The 16,544-nt window shown below is 41.2% G+C and overlaps 1 protein-coding gene across 1 annotated transcript; it reads right to left on the bottom strand.

Annotated features, from left to right (window-relative positions):
- Positions 1-8,071: 8,071 nt before the first annotated feature.
- LOC136508259 (protein YABBY 6-like) lies at positions 8,072-14,506 on the bottom strand. The gene is made up of 6 exons (XM_066502908.1): positions 14,154-14,506; positions 10,591-10,713; positions 9,247-9,400; positions 9,017-9,065; positions 8,778-8,853; positions 8,072-8,458 (listed from the first exon to the last, which is right to left on the bottom strand). The coding sequence occupies exons 1-6, from the start codon at positions 14,226-14,228 to the stop codon at positions 8,339-8,341; spliced, it is 597 nt and encodes a 198-aa protein (XP_066359005.1). The 5' UTR covers positions 14,229-14,506; the 3' UTR covers positions 8,072-8,338.
- Positions 14,507-16,544: the final 2,038 nt, after the last annotated feature.

The following is a 16,544-nucleotide window of genomic DNA, read 5'->3' as shown; positions in this document are numbered from 1 at the left end:
TCTTGTTCTTGATCGTGATTGCTGTGCTCCTACTTGTTCGTCGTCTTTCGTTCTGATTCCGGGGTTCAACGATTGGATGGATAGTCTTCTGACGTAGACACGATCGATCAACATTATATATAAATTAAGCCATATACTTGTATATAAAAATAAACCAACACAAAAATTGTGAAGGAATGAAGAAGATAAAAAGTATGAGAAAGTAAACATGACCATTAATCGAATTCATCTTGCTGTTGCTGTTACGCATTGATACTGTAGATGTTATATATGTTGACGTGTCATTGTATTTTCACGGCCATTATCGAAAGCTCGAGTTCTCAACCTCAGTTTGACATTCTAAGATAAGAGGAACTCCAAGAGACTTTTTATCTTTCCTAAAATATAGACATCATCTATTTCGTATTTGTCGCTAGCCAAAGATAGAGAGGAGGATGACTCTCTACAATGCGAACAAGATATAAAAAACTGTTCAAAGGTATAGAAAAAGCGATTTTGACTAAAATGACCCTCCAGATGATAATTTAGAGAGTAAATTTTAAAAAGACTTAGATGCTCTAACATGCTCAAGATTAAAAAGAATGTACATATATGTATGTCTAAAGTAGATTTGATTAGTTGAGGAAATAAAGCACCTAATGAATGCTCTTCTCCAGCAGAAAGATGATTTAGCATACATGATATTTTCCAAAGTAGAAATATAACAGATTAAAATTAGTTGATCAAACACATGAGTGTCACACGGTCATATTTGCTAGTATCATATATTATTGGAGACTCATTTTCAAAACTAAAACACAGAGAAATTAAAAGGTATGTGTTGGCTTGTACAAAGTTGTAACATGGCACCTTGTCTTGCAAGGCGGCCCATGGGGTTATCAATCTGACGGAACTCGAAAGGAAACCAAGCGGCCGAGTTGACTTCGTTTTGTGGAGGTGAGTTTGGGCCGTACCGGGCTGAAACTGGCGACGGGCCGTTATTGCCAAGACAGGCGCCTTGTCAAGTTTCCATTGGGTTCAGGATCGAGGCCTGCCACTGAAGAGGCACTCCTCTGTGGTTTTTCGCGCAGGCGCGTTGTTGGAGAGGAAAGCCGCTAGACCAAAGTTACAGCCCATAATACAGTCGGATAATTACAATATACTCCCTTCATTTCAAACTATAAAATATTTTGACTTTTTTAAATACATAATTTTGCTATGCACCTAGATGTACATTATATCTAAATACATAGTAAAATTAATATATCTAGAAAATTCAAAATAAATATATTTTTTTTTCTATCTCTTCCTTCGTAAGTCCATCACCTCTCACTCCTACCTTTTTCTTCTTTTGTCTCTCACTTTCACTGTCATCCCTTACTTTCACACCTATTCTTCTATCCATTGGTTCATAGTTTCTCACTTTTCGTCGTCTCTCTCAATTAGTTTGGAGTTGCAAAATCTATATTGGCATTGCACCACTTATGGTGTGGCCTGGCTGGCCAAATACCCGTGCCTGTGTGCGTTGCACCACTCATCTCGAGTTAGTTTCCCAGTATAGGATTAATCCTCCTTTGCAGGTAACATTTATTATATATATGGACATTAGCACTTTATTTAAAATAAGGTTGGGTTGAACCTAATTAAATCGAACAAAAAATTAGCTCTATGAAAATTCCTTTCTCCGTTCCTCAGTTTATCACCTCCCACTCCCACCTCTCTTCTTTTGCCACTCGTTTTCACGATTCTCTCTTACTCTTACCCCTCTTTTTCATCCCTTGGTTCATTGTCCCTCACGAAGTTTGGAGCTGCACCATTCATGTTGTGGCTTGGCTGGCTGAACCTGAGCTTGTCCGTGTCATGACTTGGTGCACGCATGTGTAACTAACCTCCTATCTTTTTCTAACTTCACAACTGATGTAGACAATAGTAACCTATTTAAACTGAGCCAGTCTCCAATGAATTTCCCTTGTGAGATTAATCCATTGTCTCTGCTGCCCTGTCTCTTTTGTTTGCTGCCCTGTCTCCTTTGTTTTCTTTCCGGTTTGTACCGAACCGTTCTTCCTTAATCAATTTCAGTAGGGCCCAAAACCCCTCCTGTTTCACTACCAGAATCAGGAGCTTTGCCGAGTGCCAGCCCAAAAAACACTCGGCAAAGGGTTTGCCGAGTGTAACACTCGGCAAACGACACTCGGTAAAACTTTTAACGGCAAACAGACTTTGCCGAGTGTTTTTTGTCGGACACTCGGCAAAGACTTTGCCGAGTACCCAAAATACACTCGGCAAATATTTTTTTGAAAAATAAAAAAAGCCACCACCGGCCGGTCTCCGCCGGCCACCGTCGGTCTCCTCGGCGGCGCCCTTTCCCCTGCGCCACGGCCCAGCTTCACGCCCTCCGTCTCGCCTCCGCTCCCCAGCTTCACAGCCGCCGCCACGAGCCATTCACCGGCCACCACCACCACGCCACCGTCGCCCCATCACCACCACGCCACCACCCGCCACGCCCCGAGCTGCCACCACCGGCCGCCACCGCTGCCCACCACCACCACGCCACCACCCGCCATGCCCGAGCTACCACCACCGGCCGCCACCGCCGCCCACCACCACCACGCCACCACCGGCCGCGGTGGATCCGGGGAAGAGAGGGAGAGGAGGGGGCGGCCGCGCCGGATCCGGGAAAGAGAGGGAGAGGAGGGGGCGGCCGCGCCGGATCCGGGAAAGAGAGGGAGAGGAGGGGGCGGCCTCGCCGGATCTAGGGAAGAGAGGGAGAGGAGGGGGCAGCCGCCGTCGGGGAAGAGAGGGAGAGGAGGGGGAGGGGCGTCAACGGGGAGGGGACGGGGACGCTGGGGGCCGGGGAAGAAAAGGGAGGGGCGCTAGGGGGCAGGTGCGTGCGGAGGAAGAAGGGGAGGGGCCGCTGGGGGCGGGTGCGAAGGAAGGAGGGTGGGGCGCTGATGTTAAAGAAGATAATTTTTTTTGTTTGCCGAGTGTCCCAGATCTGGACACTCGGCAAAGTTTTTTTTTATTTTTTCTCATTCTTTTCCAGAAAAAAGATTTTATTTCTTTGCCGAGTGTTATAGATCTAAGCACTCGGCATAGTTTTTTTTTTCTTCTCCTTCTTTTCTAGAAAAAAGATTTTATTTCTTTGCCGAGTGTTTTTTTTTTACACTTGGCAAACTTCATCTTTGTCGAGTGTTTTTTTACACTCGGCAAACCCCCTCTTTGCCGAGTGTTTTTATTGCAGCACTCGGCAAAGAACTTATTCGCTGAGTGCCCGAGGGAATACACTCGGCAAACATAAAAACACTCGACAAATTTAAGGATTCTGATAGTGTTTATTCAAAAAAAAAGATTAATCCATTGTCACATATTACGGGCCATAGATTTTAATTGAAATAAAGTTAGGCTAAAGCTAATGAGCTAACTAAACCTAACAAAATAGTTAGCTCTATGTAACTACTTGAAAAGCTATACGTTTGGTTACAATTCACGAGCATACTGTATCTGTATAATATAAATATTGCTTGCAAGGACACGGATCGGAGGTGCTGTCACTGCGGCTTCATGAGTTAGGCCTCCTTTAAATTCAGAGGCTAAAATTTAGGATGTCACATCGGATATAATATGGGGGAATCACGTATGAGTATTCGGATAGTAATAATAAAATAAATTACAGAAGTGCTTAGGACTCCGCGAGATGAATTTATTAAGTCTAATTAATCCATCATTAACACATGTGTACGGTAACTTTACTGTAGCACACATTGTCAAATCATGGGCTAATTAGGCTTAAAAATTCGTCTCGCAAATTAGTTGCACTCTATGCAATTAGTTATTTTATAGTCTATATTTAATACTTCATGCATGTGTCTAAATATCCGATGGGACGGAGAGTAAACTTTAGGTGAGCCTTACTGATACTGCGAAGCATTGATCAGTAACCGGTGCCACAGCACTGTACACACCACAGACGCGACGAGGGCATTGTAGGCTGTCACGTCTCTTCCCATCTGCATGATCGCGCGCCGAGCCATCATCAGGCGTGCTGCCTTGCAATTGCATGGGCCACCAGGCCGACCGCGGCCAGCCTCATCACTGATCAGGCACGCACGCACGCGCGACAGATGATGCATGGCTCCTGCAGGTTGCAGCACTATAGGGCAGCATCAGGCGTGCCCGTCACCTCCGGCCTCCGGGCAGCATCAGGCAGGGTCGGTGGCGTCGTTCGCGTTGCATGAAGCGTCATATCGCCGCCCATCGTTGTGTTGCATGCCTCCCGTCCCTTGGGCGATTTGACATAAAAAAAATTCGTCAGGCTTTTGGCGCTTTGCACGATCCTCCGTTACAGTACGTTCCATTGTGCTTTGCTTGGAAAATCTGCTGCCTGGCCTACATTCTTTGCTCTCTGCTGCTGTCGTCGCTTATGCATGCATGCGTCGTATGCATGTGCATGCATATCAAGCTGTCGAGACAACGGCGATGACCATCCTTCTTCATCGATCAAGCTGTCGGAGAAAACGGCGATGATCATCCTTCTTCAACGTGTGGGCTTTGGACATCACACGTAAACATGGTATTTAGCGGCGGATATCTTTCAACAGGGCCGGCTCTAGGAGTAGGATTTTAAAGCTTTTTGGACAAACAAGATGGTTGGTAATAGGAATCCATCAAACTATTTTTTAATATAAGTGTACAGTACCAACAATAAGAATTAACTTTGCATGGTATAAATTTCGTTCATATAAGATAATGATAGGACACAACGAAATACCAAATGAACAGTGAAATAACTATTATGATTATCTCAAATAAAACAACAGTGCTTTGGTGCTTTGTAATAAAAAATGTCTTCGGGTATTTCTTGAAGCAAAATCTTCAACAATTGTATCAAGGTCAATGTTGTCCAGAACATTATGTTCCTGCCCTCGATCTTGACTGACTTCAACACTACTTGAAACTGAAAAATATGTATAGCACTCTTCTGCGATGATTCTATGAACCAATCTTTTTGTTTTATTTTTTTTTTCTTTTCTGAGCACTCGACAAATGCTTCTTAGGCAACATCTACCATGGAAATCTAGACCATGACTGACCTGATCAGAACTGAACTGAGAACTAGCGAAGTGCCAAGTTGTTGATGCACTGAGTGAGGCTGTCACTGACTCACTGGTGACTCCTTATTCCGACGACCAACGTCGCGTGCAGTGCAGGCGTGTGGAATTGCCATGCCAGGCGAGTGACCGAGACGCCAAGAAGGTGTGAGAAACAAAAATGTCTCAACCGATCGATCAGGAGTACAAAGCGACGCCAGCAACAAGTGGATGTGGATGATTGGAAGTAGAAAGTGACGCCGACAACAAGCGGTGTTTGCCCAATTGCTTCCAGTAAAATTTCTGAATATGTGGTGACTTCAGGATCTTTTCCTACTACTTGTGCCAAATATATATGTCTCGCCTTCCTGTGTTTTTACTTGATTTTGCACCATGCTCAGAAAAACACAAGTTGTATTATGATGGTAGTGTTAGCTCCAAGTGGCATATAAATGAGATAGAAGCATAGAATGCTTAAATGTAATATGAAAGGTGTTACGCTAACTCACGCCAACAAAATGCCACCCGGTGTTGCCTAAGGGCTCAAGTAAATTTCTCAAGGTTGAGGATGTACTCTCATAGCCTAACCAACTCAATAGAAGGAATGCTACATTCCTAATTTACTTTGCACTTGCCTCCAATAAGCTCATTATTCCCCGTCAACGTCTAGATTTTTTAGCGAGCAAGAGGAAGTAGACGGGTTAAGTTGAGAAGAGAGGATTGATTTGACAAGGGCCATGTGTCCTGCTTGGCTTGTATTTCTTCTGTGCGTGAGGTGACCAACCTCTTTGTCCACTAATAGAGGTTGAAAACCCACTCATCAACAGATCCATATATATTGTGCTAATGCATACCCAAGTACTTGATAGGAAGCCCATGTGCACAACTGGGATTCCAAAAAGTACTTATAGTAAAGGGTTTTTTTTTTCTCACAATGGATTGGTGCCACAAGGGTCTTTGGGAAGTTTGTGCTTAACCTAGCCATTTTCAATCCCCAATGATGCAAAATTTGTGCCAGATTGGTGATTTCGTTTTGGGTAGATTTGATGAAAATTGTAGCGTCATCTGAGTACGTGACAACGGATCAGTACTTGGACATCCACCATTATCCATCCACTTAATATACAGAATAGATACAAATCATTGGCTAGCTCAAGTATGGAGAGGGTCTATGGCTAGGACGAAAAGGATGGGATAGTGGATCACCCTGTCTAAGACCCTCGCATTGAAGGGATTCCATTGAGGAGGATCTTTAATGAGAAGTTCATTAGAAATGGCTGCAATCCAGTTCACTCGTCCTTCTTATTGGGAGGTCCCTTCGTTTTATTAAGGAGACAGTCCTAGCTAGTGCACTGAGTCGAATGCCTTGGAATTGGAAATGCCCAGCTTGAAAAGCAGGGCGCAACATTGCTTCTGTAAATTTATGGGGCCAGAGGTTACGGGCATACATATGCAGCTAAGTACGTTGTCGTGTATATTGCCTGCCCCCTTTGCTCGTTATACTACCTAACATATACTACATAAGGCCGGTATCTTTACTGTATACCTAATGCATGCATGGCACCACGCATGGCAACCGGCCGGGGTTTTAATTCCACGCCTGCAACGACGTCTGACATGGCATCTTCTTCAGAATTCTTCAGACCAGAATGCAGCATGTTTTCATTCTTGTAGGGGACCGGACGTCCGGCTGGCCGGAGACGCCCGGCGTTAATGCCATGTCGCCTTGTGCCTGGCCGGTGCTCAGCTCGCCGGCCGGCCGGAATTAAACTCAGCCCTGATCCTGAGCCTGCCCCTAAATTGTTACTACTACTGTACCTACACTTTTCTGACGCTTTGGTTTCTGCATGGACAGCCGAGAGAGCATATACTACTAGATTACTAGTACTCCTTATGGCAATGGCGCGCGTCAGACCGTCAGTGATTCAAGAATTTCTTGGTTGCTAGAACTCCTCTTTCTACTATGAGCTATACGATGCTTTACTGATCCATGCATGCATGTATATGTATAAAATATGTAGTAGTATATTACTCACTAGTAGAGAAATGACTTTCGGTTCTCACCTTTAGTCTCGGTTGTGTTGGAGTTCGGGACTAATGTGGGCATTAGTCCCGGGTCTAAATTTTACAGGCACCGAAGACTCTTTTATCCCGGTTGGTAACACCAACTGGGACTAAAAGCCACCCTTTAGCCCCGGTTATTGTTATCAACCCGGACTAAAGGTCCTCCAACATTTAGTCCCGGTTGATAACCCCAACTGGGCTAAAGGGTGATTTTTGTCACCAACTCGGACTAAAGTTCTTTCACTTTGGACTAAAGGTTCCCTATGGGTGAATTCAAAAGGAGAGCGCCCTGTGTACCAGTGACTAGATCTAGCAGTGATACGTACATATGTTTACTGCACTGTGTGTAGGTCTGCTGCCACACTAGCTACTTAATGAAGTGATGAAATGGCATGGAAAACATGATGCTGCTGCACCTGCACTGCTCATTCAGACTTCAGAAGCGAGCCCTATATATCTATCAATCTGTGGACTGTGGTCCAGTCATCCCACAAACTGTAACAGATGAAAAGAGGGCCAAGATGATTACTGCTAATGCAATTAGCCCGGCCCTAGCTAGTTATCACTGTCGTCAGGCATGCGACAGTGTACGTACATCGAACACATTCATTGAGTATATATAGTAATACTTTGCTACCGTGCCTAGTTTTGTTTCTCAAAATCCAACACATTGCCGCTTGTGTGTTCGAAAAAAGAAAAGGACAAACAGCACTAAATGTGAAAAAAATAGTGAAGCACTAAAGGAAAAATTGTTCTCTCATCAATCGATACAAAAATTAAAAGAGATTGCATTCCAGTACCCCGTCATGTATACATGAGCTGCAAACTAAACCTAACACACACACACACGCTGCATTCGAACAATCATCGGTTCCTCTCTTTAATTTGGTGAGATAGATAGATATATAGTTTGATAATTCCAAACAAAATTCACACAGTAATAATATGGTAGGTCAAATGATTTATTAAGCCTTCTCAGTTCAACCAAGTGCATGCATAGCGATTCATGTGATTGTATACTTCACTTTCCCACTTATCACTCACCACTATTACTATGTACGGTACATCTCTTCACATGTTTTCCACCCATTAAAAAGGTATAAGGTAATATATAATTTAATTTCCCCTTAATTCTTTACTCACAGTACATTATAATTTGTGGTATTAATTCTTCCACCCAGTTGACGATTGATGAGCGCGGACATCTATCAGTAGAAACCTTGGATCTTCTTCGGAGCCGGTGCTGCTGCGACAGCCTCATCCACTAGCTTCTTGCCACCCTCTTTTCCGGAGTTTAAACCAAAATGGATATTTGGATAATGTGCCCACTGCAACAGTATGCAAAATAATTAATGTTAATTAGTTCAGGCGCCCTCTCTCTTTGAAATTTCTGACAAGTGGTGACAGTATAGTCACCCATGCTTTCTAGTTAAAGAAGATGATATTAGGGTGCTAAACTAAAAGGTGTAGTGGGGACCAGTGTGAAGGTCAGAGAGTAAAACATTGACTCAAAAGTGAAAACCATAGAATGTTATGTTCCAATCATAGATAAATGAAACCTTGATTCTGTTAAATTTATATATTAAGCTAGAATGACACACGTAGTTATTATAGAGAACGACGGAAGATTACACACACAATGCTTACATTCTTGGCTGCTGTGCTGAAGGCTTCCCTATGGCTAATGTCGGGGTTGTTCGCCTTGATCCTGCGTATCTCTTCCCTGCACGTGAATATACATGTATGCGCACAATGTTAATTTATTTGGTTGAATCAAACATAAGCTGTTGAGGTCTCCATAGAAAAAATATATAACTTGCAATTTTTTTTATATATAACATGCAATAGATCCATGGACATAATAAGGAAATTAAGGTTTAACTCACTTGATGAATCTGTTATACGCCGATGGAACCCGTTGCCTCTTCTCTGGAGCTATTATTTCAAGCAAGAATTAGAAAAAAAAAAGTTAATTAAGTAAAAATGTATTTACTTTTTTTTAGCAATAAAAATGTATTGACTTATGAGTGCATGTAGATGCTAAGCTAAAAAGTATGCCCATATATAGATTCCAAAGCATGGTCAGTGCAAATAATAACAAAGATATGCAACTTACGACGAGCATTATTCAGTGTTTGTTCCTGCAGCAGGTGCTCGTTTTGCGGCGAGTACATCACTGGAAGTCGGAACTTTGAGGACGAAGAACCGAGCTCCAAATGGCCGCACTGATCATGCAAGGTGCCATTGATGCCATGGACCTTGATGTTCTCCTGTTAGAAATCAAAAAATTAACTGAGTATAATTAAGTGTATAACGCATGTTAATTAATCACAAAAGATTATCAGTAGTACTTGCATTGGTGCAAATTACTAAGTCTAACGAAATTCCTGTCATGCATGTGGCAATAATGGGACTAACTTACAGTTAGCTAAAACAGTAAAACCCCAAGACCATGCATGATGCTGTAAACTTCTCTTCTCCAGACAGAATGTACCAAACGTAGCAGTGCTCGTACGGCCTGATTTGTACGTTGTAGCACTGTGGAAACAGACATCGAAGTGACTTGTGCCTGCGTAGCGTCGCTTCTGCTAGCAGATATTGCAGGCTAATTAGCTAGGGCCTGTTTAGTTTCCTCCCAAAACACCAATTTTTTCAAGATTTTTCGTCACATCGAATACGAAAACACATGCATGAAGCATTAAATATAAATAAAAAATAAAACTAATTACACAGTTTAGACGAAATCCACGAGACGAATCTTTTAAGCCTAATTAGACTATGATTGGACACTAATTGCCAAATAACAACGAAAACGTACAGTGCCATTTTGCCAAAAAAATTTGGCAACCAAACTGGGCCCTACTAGAGATCGAGTTTGATTGCAGTATTGGCATGCTGTAGATACGTCACTAGCTAGCGCAGACGACAACATGGATCAATGCAGGGCTAATCACTGTTTATGTATCAATAGTCAGGAAAGCCGTTCAACGCATGCATAGGATCCCTCTTTTATCAGTCTGATCCTTTTCAGACACTGTATTGTACAGAGACATTGCGACTGTTTCTGTATTTCACCTAACATGAGTTTTAATTATATATGAACTCAGCCATGAATTGTTTTAAGTTTCAGTAGATATCTATAATTCTACGTATGCTACTTATTAGTGAAAACACAGAAAATTAAAAGAAGTAGATCTGTTTTGAAACGAACGAAGCAGGAGAGCTGCCAGGGCTACTGCCCTCCACCTCCAACTTTCTGGCCGGTTCTGTGGTTAATATATCAGGTGGGGACTCGTCCCCCCTCCCAGTACAACGACACAAGGGAAACAACAGAAAAGCAACAACAGCGAAAGCAACGAAAACAAAAACAACAACAACCACTGCCAGTGAAGTAGATTTAATTTGTGCAGTGATGTTTTCAGTATATGTATGTTTTTTTGTGTGGGTATCCAATTGTTACCTGGAGCTGATCTTGTTCTGGGAGTGAGTGCATCAGTGCTCTCAGGTTCACTGACAGTAGATTTGTGCAGTGTCCACACCGAACTGTCACGATGTTGAGCATGCTATTCCCCGGGATACTCACCTGCAATCACGGTACGATTAGCCATAAATCGAATACCAACATATGACAGAGTCTAGAGAGAGAGAGAGAGAGAGAGAGAGAGAGAGAGTTATGATGAACACATTAACAAAAAAATGAGAAATAAATGAAATCAAAGATCAAGGTAGATCGAAAAAGACTGGAGTGAGATTTCACACCAGGTAGCTTTTCTAGCCCTACTTTTGCTGTTGTCAGTTTGTCACTTTAAGCAGCTACATCAACAAGCTGCTGCTGGTCCAATACATGACTTTTATCTGACGCTTGTTACTATTGCTGCCTGCTGATGGTTCTCACTTTCCTAACACCTGCATGCCGATCACTTTTGTTCTCTTGTTTCCCATGCTTTTTCTCTCTTGGGAGTATCTCACACACAATCTCATAGTCCAGGCTAAAATCATGGCTCAGTCTCATATTATCTATTCACCATCTTTCTGGGTGGGCACTCACTCCCAAAATAATGAATAAACAAAGTCCGTGGATGACCCCTAGCAACAATGATTGTGTATGTAGGTGTGTTTAGCCCATGCAGATGTACACACACAAAAGGCCAAGGTGGGTGGATTGCTAGCTGCCATGCTGTGTGTGTGTGCATGTGCCTGATCAGACACATGCTAACAAGAGAGAGAGAGGGAGAGGGTGTGTGATATGATGTCCTAGATAGTGGTAGAACTGAATAATTCGTAGATCAAGCATGCCCATTGGCCACAGAAATAATAAAATAGTGAAGGCAGTACAGGAAAGAAGCAAAGATAGTGACACTTCATGCAAACCCACTTCAACACAAACTCACATGCAGATAGATGTATGCTGCTAGTTGGTATGTCAGGCCGGTACAGTGCAAGGTGCTACTACTTGATCTGATTTATAATTTTCTCACCTTTTCTTGTTAACAGGAAGTCCAATAAGCCTATAACTTCAGTAAGCTAACCAATACTTTATTTTCTGAGGAATACTTAGCTTGCTTATTACTAGATAATTTGGTACGGCAATCTTTGCAGAATTATCTGTTGGGGCTTTCTCAGCAAGCCGCTAGCACACTTAGCATTGGTTGAGTTGAATTTGTAAGCTAATATATATAACCATTAGGTTTTATTGAATTCAAGTCAAGTTTAACAATTTAAAGTTTAAACCCAATTAGTTAGACACATTAGCATCGTCCTCAAGAGATTAAAATTATGAACAACACCGCCTGCCCATTTCACAAATGCTCCAAACAGAGATATTGCCGAAACTGGCCGCTGGCCCCTAGAGTACTTCACATGCACATCATTATGAAGCTAATGAAGCACACAAAGGATGGTTTCTTTCTTCTGATAGCTTTGTATTACCTCATGTACGAACTAATGATCATCTCTCATGATCATTTAGCTTACCTCATATACGTATGCTAGCTAGTTAGCTGATTAATATAGTTAGCTCTGATTATTGTTCAAGGAATCACACTACACATACCACTGAAGTGTTTCAGCCTGCAACTTAATGTCTTCATGCCAATTGAGCTTAAATCAATGGAATCAATAAGAAGTTAAACACTTATATGGTACATGTATGCCATGTTATCTACATAGGTAAGTTGATGCATGCACAATCTTAAGCACAAATAGGTTACTAGAAGCTATAAACGACGCTTTGACCAAATTAAACCTTGGCATATCTGTGCAAAGCTAGCTAGTTACGCCGAGGCAAATGGTGGTGCATTATTTGCAACCAAGAAAGAATACACAAGAGGCCATATTGATCCACACATATGAGTATAATCACATATCGTCAAGCTGACATATGTACATACATGGAAATAAAACATTTGTGTGATAAAAAACAAGATTCCCATCTCTATTACTCTATTAATCTGTGTTCCGTTGTCGGTTGTACTTGTACACTGAATTACTGTACGCACAATTGTGTATTGTATGCTTAATATCAACTCTGAGGTTACCTGCTTATTTTACTCAAATACCATGCATGCATGGGGGTGTAGGCTTGATGTCATAATGTGGTATAAATGGAATACTGCCTACAAAGAATTCATCCGGTATTGAATATTTCAAGCATATATATCTATATAAAGTAATAACTCAATCCCTTTTTCTCTTTGATCAAACTTTTGTACATCAGAAATCAATTGAGGGGAGAATTAAGATAATAAGGTAGAAGAAAAAGTAAAATAAACAAAGAAGATGGATATTAGTTTCAGTGCAAAAAGAAGAAGAAGGGGGGAGGGGGGTAGAGAGAAGGGCAGAAGGCAGTGCTGTACATAAATCATAACTTTTGAAAACTTGGCTACCTAATTCAGCTGATAGAAGATGATTTGGCAGCTCGGTTAATTAGAATCAATTGATTTTCCACTGTTAAGTTCTTCTTTGGAGCTGGACAAGGGTTTTATGCAATAAGAAATAAAGCAAAGCAGCAGGAACTGCAGGGATATGCTCTTAATTAACTTCAAAAGAGGCTTCATAACACTAAAGTGATTATTATCATTGCATGTTGATAATTAAGGAAAATTCAAATTGTATACGTGTAAACATACGAATCGTATATGAAAACCTTGAAGACCTCTCAGTAAACTCAAATTAAGAACTTTAACGTAAAAGAAACTAAATATTTTACTTGTTTTTGAAACCTCTTTCTACATGCATGCCTGCAATTATGCCCAAATAGCAGAGTATATAACTCCTTTCTGGAAGATAGTGCATATTCAAGTAAAATTCAATATTCATGCACATGCATGTATATACACTGCTACAGTTGCCTTTGATTTCTGTATAGTGGACACTGTTCTCCACTAGTTTCAGGTTATTAAAATCAAAGGATTCTAGATGGTGCAACACGAGGATAATGCAGGAATTTTGGTGTATCCCCAAGAAATATCACATATAGAAGTACAGTGTACAGAGCAACCAAACAAATCTTGAGAACTTTCAGAAGTACAAATTCAAATTGAATTATATATCCATCAAATTGATCGACCGATGCACCTGGCCTCAAACAATAAAAACTATTTCTTTCTAGAGAAACAAAAAAAAATTAGAACAAACAAAGTGGGAGCTTTAAAGAGAAAATTAGGAACTAAATTTGAAGAAATTGAAGAAGCAGATGACATAAGAGGCAGATCATGAAGAAAGCCAATTGACTGCTCTTTTTGGTTAATTGGGAGAAAGGACGACTCTCAAGTCTCAACAAAAGCAGCTAGCAATAGAAAAGCAATTGGAAGAGAGTACAAACAAATTATGAAGATGGAACAGGACAATTGTGTGGTGATGAGGGTGGGGTTGCTCACCCAGGCGGGCAGTCACTTCACAAGTGCACATAAATCTTGAAAGCAGATTTACAGAGGCAGAGAAAGGGAAAGAGAGAACGAAAAATAAAGTAGCAGATAGAGAGATCATCCGCACAGCAGGCAAGACAGATAGATCTTAGCTTACCGCGAGAACTGTGTTGCAGAAGTTGCAGTGCACATAGCACACATGATCAGCCGGCACGATTTGGGCCGACGACATTCCTTCTGATCGGTCTCCGCCCACTGCCGCCGCCGCCTCGCCGTGCGAACAACAGCAGTACTCTCGATCTCAGCTCCCGGCAACCAGCAAGAAGAAGAACGAGGAGGAAGACCAACAGGTACAGCTCAGTTTGCATCTAGAAAGGCAGCAGGCTAGGTTTGCACATCCATCCTACTGATATATATGTATGTCGAGTATATATGTGTTGAGAGAGAGAGAGGGCGGCTCCGGGAGAGAATGGATGGAGAGATTGAGCTATCCCGGCCACTTTCCTCTTTTCTTTTCGCGTTGAGAGAGAGAGAGAGAGAGAGAGAGAGAGAGAGAGGGGGGTGGGGGGTGGGTGGGGGAGAGAGAGAGAGAGGCGTGTGGGGGCAAGCAAGACAAGGCAAAGCAAAGCAATATAGGCAAGCACAGCAGCAGTGCTTTTATTTGTTGTGGTGGCCTCATGTGTGTGGAAGCAGCAATATGCTGGAGAGAGGGGAAATGCCATGATTGCTACAATGAGCGGGTGGGAGATACCCTCTATGTCTATCAATCTTGCAAACATGTACTCATTTCGTACTAAAATAAATGCATGTCTCCCTTAGTTAATTTTTTTAGTTTGATCAAATTTATAAAAGAAATAATATGGCTAATCATTTTGAGATATAAATATTGGAACTATTTTCTACATAGCTTTTTTTTCGTAAGCGGAACTATTTTCTACATAGCTAGTCAAACTTTTTAAAAAATAATTCCTCATAAAGGAGATGTGTATTTATTTTAATACGGAGGGAATATAAATCATCTGTACTCTGCTCTCCTCCTCTCATAAATTGTCCACCTGCAAAAAAATCTGCACGCATTCAGTCACTGAATTGTTCAAGTATAGCAGTCACTAAATTTCCACTGCTACAGTCTGCAGCACCGGTTTCTTGGTTCTTGCAGGCTGCATTGACAGCAAAGTTTGATAAAAAAATAGAGGTCCTCCTAGTTTACAATAAATAATCATGCATGACAAGTCAATTGGACATGACCACCAGTCAATTCTCGGCACTCTCTTGGAGCAGTTTCTTTTAATCATAATTGGTTCTATTTGGTTAATTATGTAGTAAATTAAAGTTAATATATTTATATATGCCGTTAATAAGTTAATATATTTATTTACATATATGATAATCAAGTATATATACTAGCTTATTGCTTTTGCCCACCTCTTTCTCTATGTTGCCAACTCTAGCTTTTCGAGATAGTCTTTTATAAAAAAAATTGATATAAAAGCGAAAATGGGGTTAATGATATATGGTACTGCAGGATAACTGAAGGGTTGGATACGCAGATGTCAAATAATAATGTAGGGACAGGGATAAGACAGTTAGGGTAAAAAGGGAGGACAAGTGGGTATGATGACCCATCTAATGTAATGTGACATTAGCTTGTTTGGCTATATAACTAACTGCTGCTAGTCTTAAAATAATTGTGACAGAAAGCAGCTTTGTTTTTGTTAGGATTGGACTACAGGAACCAAGGAATCAAAGATTTTTTTTATAGTCCTGTTCGATCAATTGCTTGTCTAATTAAATATGACATGTTTGCTAGCTAGCACATTATCTTTATTTTTGCGCTCCTCTTTTCTTGGTCATCTACATGGCCTTTTGTGCCTAGCGTTTGTGCCCAACTCATGGTGGTCAGCTAGGCTAAGGAAGATATGCACATGATCCATATCCACCCATGTTTGTGCCCAACTCATGTTGCCACCGCTAGCTTTTCGAGGTAGTCCTTTATAAAAAAAATAAAAATAAAAAGCTGAAAATGGGTTATGGCTTGTTTGGATTTTGTAGTATTAAGAAACCTTAGCATCAAGAAACTAATGTTTTAGAATCTATTGATGTGCAACACCATGCTTTAGAAAAAAGAAGTATTTAGAGTGGGATTTTTAAAACTCCACAAAGACTATAATTTTAGCAATACCATGACATTCAGAACCATAAAATTTGTTACATCCAAACACTTCATGCCACTTTAAAACCAAAGTTTTCACAAAACCATAATATTTTTCGAAAACTCCACAAATTCTTTAAATCCAAACAGGACCCTATGGTACAAGATGCTTTGGGTTGGATACACAGACGTCAAATGTAAGGACAGAGATAAGACAGTTAGGGTAAAAAGGGTGGACAAGTGTGTCACACCCGATTTTAAGGATAAAATGGGATGCATAATCTTATGTGCGTCCAGAGATCAATCACACACATAAGCTGACAAATTACAATAGTATCAAGAGACAATGCTCTATTATATAACGAAAATATACTCATATTTAATACTTACATCAGA

This window comes from Miscanthus floridulus, chromosome 15 (genome assembly GCF_019320115.1).
Source record: "Miscanthus floridulus cultivar M001 chromosome 15, ASM1932011v1, whole genome shotgun sequence".
NCBI classification, from domain to species: Eukaryota; Viridiplantae; Streptophyta; class Magnoliopsida; order Poales; family Poaceae; genus Miscanthus; species Miscanthus floridulus.
This window is presented reverse-complemented; position numbering and strand designations above follow the sequence as displayed.